Source organism: Dama dama, chromosome 21 (assembly GCF_033118175.1).
Source record: "Dama dama isolate Ldn47 chromosome 21, ASM3311817v1, whole genome shotgun sequence".
Taxonomy (NCBI): domain Eukaryota; kingdom Metazoa; phylum Chordata; class Mammalia; order Artiodactyla; family Cervidae; genus Dama; species Dama dama.
In genome coordinates this window covers 31,059,837-31,074,197 of record NC_083701.1, presented here as the reverse complement: position 1 = coordinate 31,074,197, position 14,361 = coordinate 31,059,837, and the positions used below count along the sequence as shown (strand labels likewise).

The 14,361-nt window shown below is 39.6% G+C and overlaps 2 protein-coding genes across 2 annotated transcripts in view; one reads left to right on the top strand and one right to left on the bottom strand.

Annotated features, from left to right (window-relative positions):
• The window catches only part of MCMDC2 (minichromosome maintenance domain containing 2), a 45,852-nt gene that overhangs the window by 5,764 nt on the left and 25,727 nt on the right, over window positions 1–14,361 (bottom strand). The window contains exons 13-14 of the mRNA XM_061123415.1: window positions 9,498–9,640; window positions 2,393–2,502 (exon numbers count right to left, since the gene is read on the bottom strand). Of these exons, the coding sequence (XP_060979398.1) occupies window positions 2,393–2,502; window positions 9,498–9,640 (253 nt within the window). The remainder of the gene's footprint in view (window positions 1–2,392; window positions 2,503–9,497; window positions 9,641–14,361) is intronic.
• On the top strand, window positions 2,543–5,506 carry LOC133042633 (nuclear autoantigenic sperm protein-like). Its single transcript, XM_061123416.1, is given in 3 exon segments — window positions 2,543–4,184; window positions 4,186–4,891; window positions 5,352–5,506. Coding segments are annotated over 3 exon segments (2,325 nt in total). The 5' UTR covers window positions 2,543–2,646; the 3' UTR covers window positions 5,433–5,506.

Sequence of the window (14,361 nt, the reverse complement as noted above, 5' to 3'; positions counted from 1 at the left end):
TGTAACTTAGGGATTCACAAGTCCCTAGGACTCAGTATCCATGGATGCTAGGTTAAGAATTCTTGATTTAGATAAGAACAAAGTTCTAATGTTCTAACGGATGTCTGTGAAAAAATATTATAAATTGAATCTGAAGCAAGTTAAAACACTAAGTAAATACACACAGAAAAGTCAGTATTAATACTTTATTGCCCAGGGCTGGAACTGAAAATAGAGTAAAAATCTCACTAAAATGGAGTCGGGAGACCAGAAGGGGGAGCTCTCATACAGGTACCTCTCAATATCAATATAGATCCCAACAGGAAGAAACATATCTTGCATCTCCACCAAGAAGCGACACTACTCTAGTACCACCAGCAGGAGGAAGGAAGATTTGAAAGATTTTTCTCCTTGCCTGGCAACAGCTTTGCCAAAGAGAGACTGTCACAATGTAGCCAGCGAAAAGACACTAAACTTGGAACTCCCAGTTTTCTCCAATGGGCTTTCTGTTAAAACCCTCCAAACTGTTCTCTTCCATAGAAGAGTTTCTTTTTCTTTGCTTTACCAGACTTACATGTGATTTACCAGATTTGCGATGTCCTAAATTGCAGTTCTTTCCTGCTCCTGAATAAAAACCATTTTCCTGGTAAAATAACTGGCTGATTTTGTTATGTTAGCAGAACCAATGTTTGAAGGATGGTATATCTCATCAAAATTAATGCCTCGTAATAATTCAAATTGCCAACATCTGCTGGATCATTGAAAAGGCAAGAGAATTCCAGAAAAACACCTATTTCTGCTATATTGACTATGCCAAAGCCTTGGACTGTGTGGATCACAATAAACTGTGGAAAATTCTGAAAGAGATGGGAATACTGGACTACCTGACCTGGCTCTTGAGAAACCTGTATGCAGGTCAGGAAGCAACAGAACTGGACATGGAACAACAGACTGGTTCCAAATAGGAAAAGGAGTGCGTCAAGGCTGTATATTGTCACCCTGCTTATTTAACTTATATTCAGAGTACATCATGAGAAATGCTGGGCTGGATGAAGCACAAGCTGGAATCAAGATTGCAGGGAGAAATATCAATAACAGATATGCAGACGACACCACCCTTATGGCAGAAAGTGAAGAAGAACTAAAGAGCCTCTTGATGAAAGTGAAAGAGGAGAGTGAAAAACTTGGCTTAAAGCTCAAGATTCAGAAAACTAAGATAATGGCATCCGGTCCCATCACTTCATGGCAAATAGATGGGGAAACAGTGGCTGACTTTATTTTGGGGGGCTCCAAAATCATTGCAGATGGTGACTGCAGCCATGAAATTAAAAGACGCTTACTCCTTGGAAGGAAAGTGATGACCAACCCAGACAGCATATTAAAAAGCAGAGACATTACTTTGTCAACAAAGGTCTGTCTAGTCAAGGCTATGGTTTTTCCAGTGGTCATGTATAGAGTTGGACTATAAAGAAAGCTGGGCGCAGAAGCATTGATGCTTTTGAACTGTGGTGTTGGAGAAGACTCTTGAGAGTCCCTTGGACTGCAAGGAGATCCTACCAGTCCATCCTAAAGGAGATTAGTCCTGGGTGTTCATTGGAAGGACTGATGTTGAAGCTGAAACTCCAATACTTTGGCCACCTGATGTGAAGAGCTGACTCATTTGAAAAGACCCTGATGCTGGGAAAGATTGAGGGCAGGATGAGAAGGGGATGACAGAGAATGAAATGGTTGGATGGCATCACTGACTCAATGGACATAAGTTTGGGTAAACTCTGGGAATTGGTGAGGGACAGGGAAGCCTGGCGTGCTTCAGTTCATGGGGTTGCAAAGAGTCGGACACGACTGAGCGACTGAACTGAACTGAATAATTCAAAAAGAACTTTGTAAGGATAATTCTCTTTACTCTCACCTTTAACAGCTCTTTTTATGTTTTTATTAGCAAAACTATAATAAGCTCCTTTGATTTCAGATAATTAAATGCTATAGTCATAGTATTATAACTAGTAATTCAGAAAAGGTGGTGATACAAGTTGATCATATTTTCTTTGGCTTAGTGTCTAATTCCACTGTGGGGGATTTGCTTGACAATTATATGTGGCATGCTAATTTAAAAGGATGATAAATTTAAAATCATTTCATGCATCATATTAAGTACTTTTTTTTTTTCAGAATTTTCTAAGCAATGCAAAGGTTAAAGTATAGGAATAACCATGCACAATTAGGAACTTAATATCAGATAATGATACGACCTGTAAACAATAATTAAATGTTTAAATTCAAATTGGACTTATCTTGTAGAAATTTATTATTCTTTAAAATAATATTTAATATATATGTAACATCTTAACAGATTAAGACTCTTAAAGTTTAAATATAATTATTTGTAGTGATCATTAATAACTTAATAAATTACCATATTTCAGTGTTAGAGATGTTTCAAATAATAAGGCTGCAATTAGTACATCTTCTTTAAGCACTTTATTCCTTAAGTTCAGTCGAGCATGGGCTTCAGATAGGGAAACTCTAAAAGAAAAAATGGAAGCCCATCAAAATATGCTGATACTGCAATCTGCCATTTTCTGTCCCTGAATAAGTCTCTGGTGTCTTGAATTCCGTCTGTTTTTCTCACAGGCTGTGTCCCGTCCGTTGGCCCACCACCTCAGGGGAATGATGGCCGCAGAGTCCACAGCTACTGCCACCATCACCGCAGAGCTGGTTTCCGCCGACAAAATTGAAGATGCCCCTGCTCCTTCTACTTCTGCAGATAAAGTGGAGAGTCTGGATGTGGATAGTGAAGCTAAGAAACTATTGGGATTAGGACAGAAACATCTGGTAATGGGTGATATTCCCGCAGCCGTCCATGCCTTCCAGGAAGCAGCTAGTCTTTTAGGTAAGAAGTATGGAGAGACAGCTAATGAATGTGGAGAAGCCTTCTTTTTTAATGGGAAATCGCTTTTGGAGTTGGCAAGAATGGAGAATGGTGTGTTGGGAAATGCCCTGGAAGGTGTGCATGTGGAAGAGGAGGAAGGAGAAAAAACAGAAGAAGAATCTCTGGTAGAAAATAATGATAACATAGATGAGGAAGCAAGGGAAGAGTTGAGAGAACAGGTTTATGACGCCATGGGAGAAAAAGAAGCCCAAAAAACAGAAGACAAGTCTCTGGTAAAGCCTGAAATGGATAAAGAACAGGAAACTGAAATGGAGAAGGGTGGAAGAGAAGATATGGATATCGGTGAGCCTGCAGAGGAACTACAGGAAAAAGTTAAATCAACTCCAGATCAGTTAACTGAAACCACTGAAGAGGGAAAGGGAGCAGCAGCACCAGAAGGATTGAGTGAAGCTGAAGTCACTTCTAAGAAGCCAGATCAGGAAATACCGGGTGCTGAGGAAGGAAAATCAGTTTATGGAACTGATGTCCAAGAAGAGTGCAGAGAAAAAGGGGGTCAGGGAGAAGTAATTGTGAGCATAGAGGAGAAACCAAAAGAAGCTTCAAAAGAACAACCTGTTGTGACTCTAGAAAAGCAGGGCACTCCAGTGGAGATAGAAGTAGTCAAGCCAGTGGATATGGGTGGGGATGAGCCAAAGGAGCAGGTAGCTACCTCTGAAAGTGAGCCAGGAAAGGCTATTCTTGAGCAGTTGGTAGGGCAAGAATTACCTTCTGCCGAAGAGTCACCAGAGGTGACAACACAGGCTGCAGATGCTTCAGCTGCAGAAGCCGGATCAGAAGTCTCTGAGAAGCCTGGAGGGCAGTACACAGTTCTCCCTCAGGATGGTGCAGTCAGTGGACTGTCAGCTGCAGAGGATCATGCCTCCACTCAACCACAAACTAAGGCAGAAGGACTGATAGGAACAAAAGATGGCTCAGGACTAGAGAATGTCAGGGAAGAGTTGGTTCCTAGCCAGGAGACTAAGCTGTCTGTAGAAGAGTCTGAGGCAGCTGGAGATGGGGTGGAGACTGAGGTGGCCCAGAGGGCTACTGAGAAATTCCCTGAAGACAAAGTTAAGATAGCTGCTAATGAAGAAGCACAAGACAAAGAAGAACAGATGAAAGAGGGTGAAGAAACCGAGGGCTCAGAAGAGGAGGATAAAGAAAATGACAAGGCTGAAGAAACACTAAATGATTCAGCTCTTGAAAACAAGTCCCTTCAAGAAAATGAAGAGGAGGAGATTGGGAACCTAGAGCTTGCCTGGGATATGCTGGATTTAGTTTTTTAAAAGGCAAGACACGAAGGAGGCTCAGTTTTATGCTGCACAGGCACATCTTAAACTTGGAGAAGTTAGTATTGAATCTGAGAATTACCTCCAAGCTGTGGAGGAGTTCCAGGCTTGCCTAAACCTCCAGGAACAGTATCTGGAAGCCCATGATCGACTCCTTGCAGAGACTCACTACCAGCTGGGCTTGGCCTACGGGTACAACTCTCAGTATGATGAAGCAGTAGCAGAGTTCAGCAAATCTATTGAGGTCATTGAGAAGAGAATGGCTGTACTAAATGAGCAGATGAAGGAGGCTGAAGGATCACCTACTGAATATGAGAAAGAAATTGAGGAGCTGAAGGAGCTGCTCCCTGAAATTAGCGAGAAGATAGAAGATGCAAAGGAGTCCCAGTGTAGTGGGAATGTAGCTGAACTGGCTCTGAAAGCAACTCTGGTGGAGAGCTCTACTTCAGGTTTCACCCCTAGTGGAGGAAGCTCTTCGGTTTCCATGATTGCCAGTAGAAAGCCAACAGATGGTGCTTCCTCATCAAATTGTGTTACTGATATTTCCCACCTTGTCAGAAAGAGGAGGAAACCAGAGGAAGAGAGCCCCCAGAAAGATGACGCAAAGAAAGCCAAACAAGAGCCGGAGGTGAATGGAGGCAGTGGGGACACTATTTCCAGTGCAACCGAAGTTTCCGAAAACATGGAGGAGGAGGTGGGCAGTTAAGCAGGGTCTGGGCTCTTGCCTCATTTCCCTTGTTCTCAGGGCCTGGGGAAACCAATGCATGTTCCCCAACTTGATCTTTGGATTATTTGGTTACTTTCATAAAAACAATGATTGTACAGGAAACAGTTTGGTTATGAAATGTAAGATGTCTCATTGTCAAATACATAGCACAGATCCCCCTCTCATGAATGTGTGAGAAGACACTTGATTGCCAAGACCATTTGGTCACTTTTGCTTGCTTCTCTTTCTAATATATGAACACTGGCTCTATCAGCCCTATTAGAGAGGTTAGGAAATGGCTGTATACTTGTGATCCCTTTTAGTGTAGAGAGCAAAGCAGAATTTAAGGGACCTGCATTGTTCCTCTGACTGAGGCCAACTCAGTTGTGTAAGAAAGAACGGCTTGAAGTAGGGTCACTTATGCCCAGGCTCCTTATTTATCTTCTAGGCTGAGAATAAAGCTGAAAGCCGGGCAGCAGTGGAGGGGACAGTGGAGGCCGGAGCTACAGTTGAAAGCACTGCATGTTAAGAGAGGGAGCAGAGCCTTCCTCCCAATGGAAAGTGTTTTTGTATATAATGTATTTTTTCACTTTTCAGGGATTCTTTTTGTATAACTTCAATAAAGATTGTAAGCAAAAACAAAATGCTGATATTATAAAGACAATACATATTTTGGCAGGAAAAAACCAAGATATGTGTGAACATAAGCCACACCTTAAAGATCAGCATATTCTTAAAACAAGTTTAGTTTCTTTACAAAGCATTTTCTTCCTACCAAGTTGAATAGACTGTTTGAGAACGAGGAAGTCTCCTGATTTGTTATCAAAGAATTGGCTTTTATCCTGTTTTTTCTTTATTATTCTACACATTACCCGCCCCAAGTTCTGTTCAGTTAAATACATAGCTGGAAAATTAACTAAATATCTCTTTTTTTTTTCTTCTAAATATCTCTTATAGACACATCCTTGGTCTTTTCTTCCAGTTCTTAACCCACTGGAAGTCCTCACAGAATCTTGAAATTTCAGTGATGGAAGAGATTTTAGAGAGCAAATTTCAACATCCCATCAGATAACTGAATTTTCTATACAGCATCCCACAATACTCATTATTTGGTCTCTTTTGAACTTACCCTAGGATTCACTGAGAATCGGGAAGCAATCTATTTCTTTATTATTTTTAAGCTAGCTTTAAAGCACTTGAATGAGTGTTGGATGTGGAAATCAGAAAATCTGAACTATGTCTCTAGAAATTTACTAGCTGTGTGAGTTAGTATGAATCATTTAATTTCTGAGACTTTTTTGAAGCTCTGCTATAAAATGGGGATAATAAGAATTAATAGGGAATTGTGATTTCAAATAAGGCATTTGAAAATTTGGGGACTCACCCACAAAGATTATATAAATATAAACTGAAATTGGTTTCACTGCAATTTATACCCACTGGTCCCTGTTTTGTCCTCTGGGATTACAAAACAAATCTAACACTTCTTAAATGAGACAGCTCTTCAGATATTCAAAGACAAATTTTCTAGTTGCTCCATAGTCTATTTTCTCCAAGATAAATATTCCTAGTTCTATTTTTCTTTTGGCCACATTCCACAGCATACAGGATCTTAGTTCCCTGACCAAGAAACCTGCACCCCCTGCTTGGGAAGTATAAGGTTTTAACCACTGGACCACCAGGGAAGTCCCTCCTAGTTCTTTTAATATGTCATGTAACATGATTTTCATGCCCCTTATCATCCTGGCTGTTCTCCTTGTGACCAGATTTGGTTAATATTCCTTTTCAGTACAGTACTAAGGTATGATTTGATCAGTAGAGTAGACTTGGGGCAGAATTAGCATTTTCTCACTCTTGATACTATGTTCTGTTAAGACAACCCCAAATCACAGTATTATTTACAGCCCTATTACATTACTTACTCATATTAAACATAAAAATATGAAATCTCAAATCTTTTTCATATTAAGGCAGATCACCCCTTTCCCATGCATTCACACATGTACCAAGGAGTTTGGGACCTAATTAAAGACATTATATTTGCCCTATTAATTTTCTTGTTGCTAGACTAAAATAATAATTTGAGTTTGTGAAGATCTCTCCAGAGTTGCTTATTTACAAATTTGATTATCATGTTCCTGATGTCCTCACCCAAGCTTCTTCTAAAGATTTTGACTGGGACAGAATATATATACAGTTTTTCAGGGAAAGCAAAGAGCCCTGTTCAGCTCCCCTTCTCTAGAAAAGCATGAAAGTAAAAGTCGCTCAGTCATGTCCAGCTCTTTGCAAACCCATGGACTATACAGTCCATGGAATTCTCTAGGCCAGAATACTGGAGGGGGTAGTTTTTCCCCTTCTCCAGGGGATCTTCCCAACCCAGGGATCAAACCCAGGTCTCCCGCATTGCAGGCGGATTTTTTACCAGCTGAGCCACAAGGGAAGCCCAAGAATACTGGAGTGACTAGATTTTCCCTTCTCCAGGGGATCTTCCCAACCCAGGGCTCAAACCGGGATCTCCTGCATTGCAGGTGGATTCTTTACCAGCTGAGCCACAAGGGAAGCCCAAGAATACTGGAGTGGGTAGCCTATCCCTTCTCCAGGGGGTCTTCCCAATCCAGGAATCGAACCGGGGTCTCCTGCATTGCAGGCAGATTAAGCATGGAGGGTGTTAATAGGCACCTGTGTATAGAAGCAGGAGAAAAAGTCAAGGTTTATGACTGTTCTGAGAAGTGCTTCATTTACTTGACTATTTCATAAGACCCAGTTCCATCTCTAGTATTTATTTCTACAAGAGGAAAAAGTAGAGTTCTCATATTAAACTTAATTCTGTCTTATTCTTTGATTAGTAGAGTCAAACATAAACTGAGGCTATGTGAGTTTAAATTAAAAATATCTTTTTAAGACAGAGAAAAAGCATATGAGATAATAGGGCTTTCAAACCTTTTAAGCTCTGAGTATTGAGTATTTGAAATATTACTTCAGAAAACAGCATTATATAATTGTTTGCCATTTTAAAACATCACAGTTAATTTCTACCTTCCCTTTCTGTCGCAATTTTTTAGTTCTATGAAGATAGAGTTGGAGAAGTTAACTAAACATATATATCTCTTTTAGTCCTACACTTGACATTTCCTATCAGTCCTCCACTTGTCTTCTTTTATACTGCAGTCATAACAAGATATTTATTTATTTAATAGATTATTTTTACCCCTGGTCTTACTTCATAATTTGGGTTGAGATTACATATTAATCTATATTAAATGAAGTAATGGTCTATCAACAAAGGACTGTTTAAATTATGGAATAGCCACATCATAACACAGTAAAACTGTAAGGGAGCTATTAAAACAGAGTGAGGTAATTCTTTATGTGTTGATAGTAAGATATCATGATATCTTTGCATGATTCCATTTGGGCAAAAAGAATATCAATATGGCTACATATGTATTTATATATTATAAAAATGTTTTTATGTAATATTTTAATAACATTAATCTAAGATATATAACATATTCAAATAAAATATGTACTTAATATACATCACATATTTAAACTATATATTTGTATATGCTAGTATCAGAGACACACAAAACATGTTAGCAGGGATCATTTCCAGGGAATGAGATAATCACAGGTAGGGTTAGCAAGGGACTTGACTCATTGTTTTAGACTTTTCTTTCACTATGTCCATACTTTAATTTTATAATAAAAATTAGTTTTAAAAAACTTCTCAAGGAACATAGTACGTGAGTGTACTGAAGTGTTTAAAAGTACAAAGAATAACATAAATTTTTTTCTAAGCTCAACTATAAAATATCTAGAAAATCAACTGACTTAATGGACATGAGTTTGGGTAAGCTCTGGGAGTTGGTGATGGCCAGGGAGGCCTGGCATACTGCAGTCCATGGGGTATCAAAGAGTTGGACACGACTGAGTGACTGAACTGAACTGAAGCAACCACATTAAAAAAAAACTAATCATTTGTATTAAAAAATTTAGTGCATTTTTTTCAGATGTACCTGATACCAGGTATCCAATAAAAATTAATTTAGTGAAAACAAATTGTTAGAGGTTCAAATGATGTAAGGCTATAGCAGAAGAAATAATTAAGTTACCTTAAATTCTTTTGGAACAAAGTATATTGTGAATCAACCACCCAGCAATCAAAAAACAAGTGAGACAGTTAATTAAACACATCATTTAAAAGTAAATAATGGGGGCTTCCCTGGTGGCTCAGTGGTAAAGAATCTGCCTGCCAATGCAGAAGATAAAGGTTCGATCCCTGGTCTGGGACAATCCCAAGTGCGGCAGAGCAAGTAAGCCTCTGGATCACAACTACTGAGCCTGTGCTCTAGAGCCGGGGAGCCACAACTACTGAGCCCTCATGCCGCAACTATTGAAGCCCATGAGCTCTAGAGTGCATGCCCCACAAGAAGAGAAGCCACTGCAATAAGAAGCTTGGGTACCTCAACTAAAGAGTAGCCCCCACTCTCTGCAACTAGAGAAAACCCCACACAACAACAACCCAGCACAGCCAAAAAAAAAAAGTAAATAAAGATTTTTTAAAGTAATGATTTTAAAATTGAATACCTACAAATATTTTAATGCAGATGCTGGCAGTTTTGATCCACATATAGAATCTGTTCTGATTCTGCGACTTGCTAGGTAATATCCATGAATCATTCTTTCTGCCTCCAAGCTGAATTCCACATTCAAATTCTTTGCAAAAGCAAGCAGCTAAATTGAAAGTGTGAAAATTCAAGAGATTCAAACTTTATTAAGAGAACCTATATTACAAAAATCCAAAGTATATGGTCATTTTATTTTTTAAAGTTTGCATACTTTATTTACATCAAAACTGATTAAATATCTGAGCCATCCAAAGCCATTGAGCACTTTAAGTCATATTATACTTACAAAGAATATTACAGTCTACCCAGAATAACCTCTTCTCCCCTCTTAGTACAGAAATGTTCTGTATTTGAATGACTATCAAGTCTTTGCTTCCAGCGGAATAAAGGCTTACTCAGAGCCTTCTAGTGGGAGACAGCTTCCCTCAGAATCTCATTTCCCTTTGAATAGTCTTAATTCTCTGACAGTTTATTTCCAGAAAACTTTCTCTCATTGGCCTCCTTCCTTCCCTTCCTTCCTTTTAAAAAACACATCTAAAGACTTGTGATGTGGGAAGTACTGTGTTAACTACTATGAAGATGGGCTCTGGAGATTTGGAAAGATTTTGGGTAGAAAATAAGCCTTCAACTTAATGATTATCACTGTTTTCTCTGAGTTTTCTGCTTTTTCCCTGAGTGATTCCCAGTTCCTCGTTATTCTATGTCGTTATTCTATGACACCATTTCCAGACTTTTCACCATCTCTTTTGTTTCTGTGAGTTGTAAAACCAGAAAAACAACAGGAGGAAACAAAAAGAGAAAAACCACCCATAATAAAGTTGCTATTAACTATTATATCTGTATTTTAAATGTAACTTTTTTTAAAAGATCTGGATATGTCCTGGGTTGGATATGTCCTGGGTTGGATATGTCCTGTCTTTATTTTTCTTACATTCCACAATTCCCTTCAGGCCTTCAGAACAGAATAACAATACCATCAATAACACTGATAGCTCTCTCTAGGTTTTATGCTATGGGGTCACAGTGATAAGACACCCACAGTTCAGTTCAGTCACTCAGTCGTGTTCGACTCTTTGCGACCCAATGAATCGCAGCATGCCAGGCCTCCCTGTCCATCAACAACTCCCAGAGTCTACCCAAACCCATGTCCATCGAGTTGGTGATGCTATCCAGTCATCTCATCCTCTGTCGTCCCCTTCTCCTCCTGCCCCCAATCCTTCCCAGTATTAGGCTCTTTTCCAATGAGTCAACACTTCACATGAGGTGGCCAAAGTATTGGAGTTTCAGCTTCAACATCAGTCCTTCCAATGAACACCCAGGACTGATCTCCTTTAGGATAGATTGGTTGGATCTTTTTGCAGTCTGAGGGACTCTCAAGAGTCTTCTCCAACACCACAGTTCAAAAGCATCAATTTTTCGGTGCTCAGCTTTCTTCACCGTCCAATTCTCACATCCATACATGACCACTGGAAAAACCATAGCCTTGACTAGACGGGCCTTTGTTGGCAAAGTAACGTCTCTGCTTTTTAATATGCTATCTAGGTTGGTCATAACTTTTCTTCCAAGGAGTAAGCGTCTTTTAATTTCATGGCTGCAATCACCATCTGCAGTGATTTTGGAGTCCCAAAAATAAAGTCAGCCACTGTTTCCACTGTTTCCCCATCTATTTGCCATGAAGTGATGGGACTGGATGCCATTATCTTAGTTTTCTGAATCTTGAGCTTTAAGCCAACTTTTTCACTCTCCTCCTTCACTTTCATCAAGAGGATTTTTAGTTCCTCTTCACTTTCTGCCATAAGGGTGGTGTCGTCTGCATATCTGAGGTTATTGATATTTCTCCCGGCAATCTTGATTTCAGCTTGTGCTTTATCCATCCCAGCATTTCTTATGATGTACTCTGCATATAAGTTAAATAAGCAGGGTGACAATATACAGCCTTGATGCACTCCTTTTCCTATTTGGTACCAGTCTGTTGTTCCATGTCCAGTTCTAACTGTTGCTTTCTGACCTGCATACAGGTTTCTCAAGAGGCAGGTTGGGTGGTCTGGTATGCCCATCTCTTTCAGAATTTTCCACAGTTTATTGTGATCCACACAGTCCAAGGCTTTGGCATAGTCAATAAAGCAGAAATAGATGTTTTTCTGGCACTCTCTGCTTTTTCTATGATCCAGCAGATGTTGGCAATTTGATCTCTGTTCCTCTGCCTTTTCTAAAACTAGCTTGAACATCTGGAAGTTCATGGTTCACGTATTGCTGAAGCCTGGCTTGGAGAATTTTGAGCATTACTTTACTAGTGTGTGCTGCTGCTGCTGCTGCTAAGTTGCTTCAGGCGTGTGCGACTCTGTGCGACCCCATAGACAGCAGCCCACTAGGCTCCTCTGTCCCTGGGATTTTCCAGGCAAGAATACTGGAGTGGGTTGCCATTTCCTTCTCCAATGCATGAAAGTGAAAAGTGAAAGTGAAGTCGCTCAGTAGTGCCCAACTCTTAGTGACCCCATGGACTGCAGCCTACCAGGCTCCACCATCCATGGGATTTTCCAGGCAAGAGTACTGGAGTGGGGTGCCATTACCTTCTCTGACTAGTGTGTGAGATGAGTGCAATTGTGCAGTACTTTGGGCATTCTTTGGCATCGCCTTTCTTTGGGATTGGAATGAAAACTGACCTTTTCCAGTCCTGTGGCCACTGCTGAGTTTTCTAAATTTTGCTGGCATATGGAGTGCAGCACTTTCACAGCATCATCTTTCAGGATTTGAAATAGCTCAACTGGAATTCATCACATCCACTAGCTTTGTTCATAGTGATGCTTTCTAAGGCCCACTTGACTTCACATTCCAGGATGTCTGGCTCTAGGTGAGTGATCACACCATTGTGATTATCTGGGTCGTGAAGATTTTTTTTGTACAGTTCTTCTGTGTATTCTTGCCACCTCTTCTTAATATCTTCTGCTTCTGTTAGGTCCATACCATTTCTGTCCTTTATCTAGCCCACCTTTGCATGAAACTTTCCCTTAGTATCTCTAATTTTCTTGAAGAGATCTCTAGTCTTTCCCATTCTGTTGTTTTCCTCTATTTCTTTGCACTGACCGCTGAGGAAGGCTTTTTTATCTCTCCTTGCTATTCTTTGGAACTCTGCATTCAGATGGGAACATCTTTCCTTTTCTCCTTTGCTTTTCACATCTCTTCTTTCCACAGCTATTTTAAGGCCTCCTCAGACAGCCATTTTGCTTTTTGCATTTCTTTTCCATGGGGATAGTCTTAATCCCTGTCTCCTGTACAATGTCACGAACCTCTGTCAATAGTTCATCAGGCTCTCTATCAGATCTAGTCCCTTAAATCTATTTCTCACTTCCACTGTATAATCATAAAGGATTTGATTTAGGTCATACCTGAATGGTCTAATGGTTTTCCCTACTTTCTTCAATTTAAGTCTGAATTTGGCAATAAGGAGTTCATGATCTGAGCCACAGTCAGCTCCTGGTCTTGTTTTTGCTGACTGTATAGAGCTTCTCCATCTTTGGCTGCAAAGAATATAATCAATCTGATTTCGGTGTTGACCATCTGGTGGTATCCATGTGTAGAGTCTTCTCTTGTGTTGTTGGGAGAGGGTGTTTGCTATGCCCAGTGCATTCTCTTGGCAAAACTCTATTAGCCTTTGCCCTGCTTCATTCTGTACTCCAAAGCCAAGGAACCTGGAGTGTTAGGTCCATGAATCAAGGCAAAGACACTCACATCCCTCTTCATAAAGGACCTGTTGTCTCTGCTATTGGGAATGTAGCACTGGGAGCCAGCACTGGCCTCCAGTTGTCAACTTCTTCAACAACTGCCTGATCTTGATGACTGTTGCTGCTGCTAAGTCACTTCAGTCATATCTGACTCTTTGCCACCCCCATGGACTATAGCCCGCCAGGCTCCTCTGTCCATGGGATTTTCCAGGCAAGAGTACTGGAGTGGGTTGCCATTGCCTTCTCCAAATCTTGATGACTACATAATATAATTTTTGCTCTAGTCGACAGGTCTTCTTATAGTTTTCCATGTATACTCTTCTCTACTTTTATATCTTTGCTCTTATTTTTAGCTTTTTTTTTGAATGTCCATCCTTCTTGTCATTTAAATCTAACCTTTTGTTTTCTTTTTTCCTTTTTGTAAAATTTAGTTTTAATTGGAGGATAATTTAAATCTTACCTTTTCTTAAGGCCCAACTAAAGTCTCACCGCCTTTTGAGTTATTCCTAACTCTTACATTCTACTTGATACCTTCCTTTCTGAATTCAAGCAATATTTATAGTCAGCACCACCCAGCATAGCTTTAAATTGTCCCTTGTTTCATATATCTCAATTAAATGATAAACTATTTAAGGAAGAAAAATGTACATTTCTAGGAGAATATAAAAGAACTGAAAGAGGCTCATCTATATTAAGTACTCAGTAAATGCCTGACTAATTAATAAATCCATAGACTCTTTTTTTGTTGTTTTTCAGGGAAAAACTGGGCAAAAAGTCTTCCAGGTTATTAGCATGTCTATATCATTTAGTACCCCAATTCCTAAAGACTAATTGCCTTTTTTTATACACACTAAAACAAACGAAAAGACCTTATTTTATCATAAATATTGTTCTTTTTCTGTTTTAATCTATGTGAATAAACTCCACCTTTCAACCTTTTATCATGCAATTTGGGCTACAAAAAAAGGCAGGTATGAAAAAAAAATTTACTGACCTGTGGATTCACCCTTCCCAATGTTACAGGCCATTTAGCTATCCTACACAGATACTTTAACTCTATTGTGGACAGATTTCTCAACAGTTAATATTAAAAGGGCTTCACTTG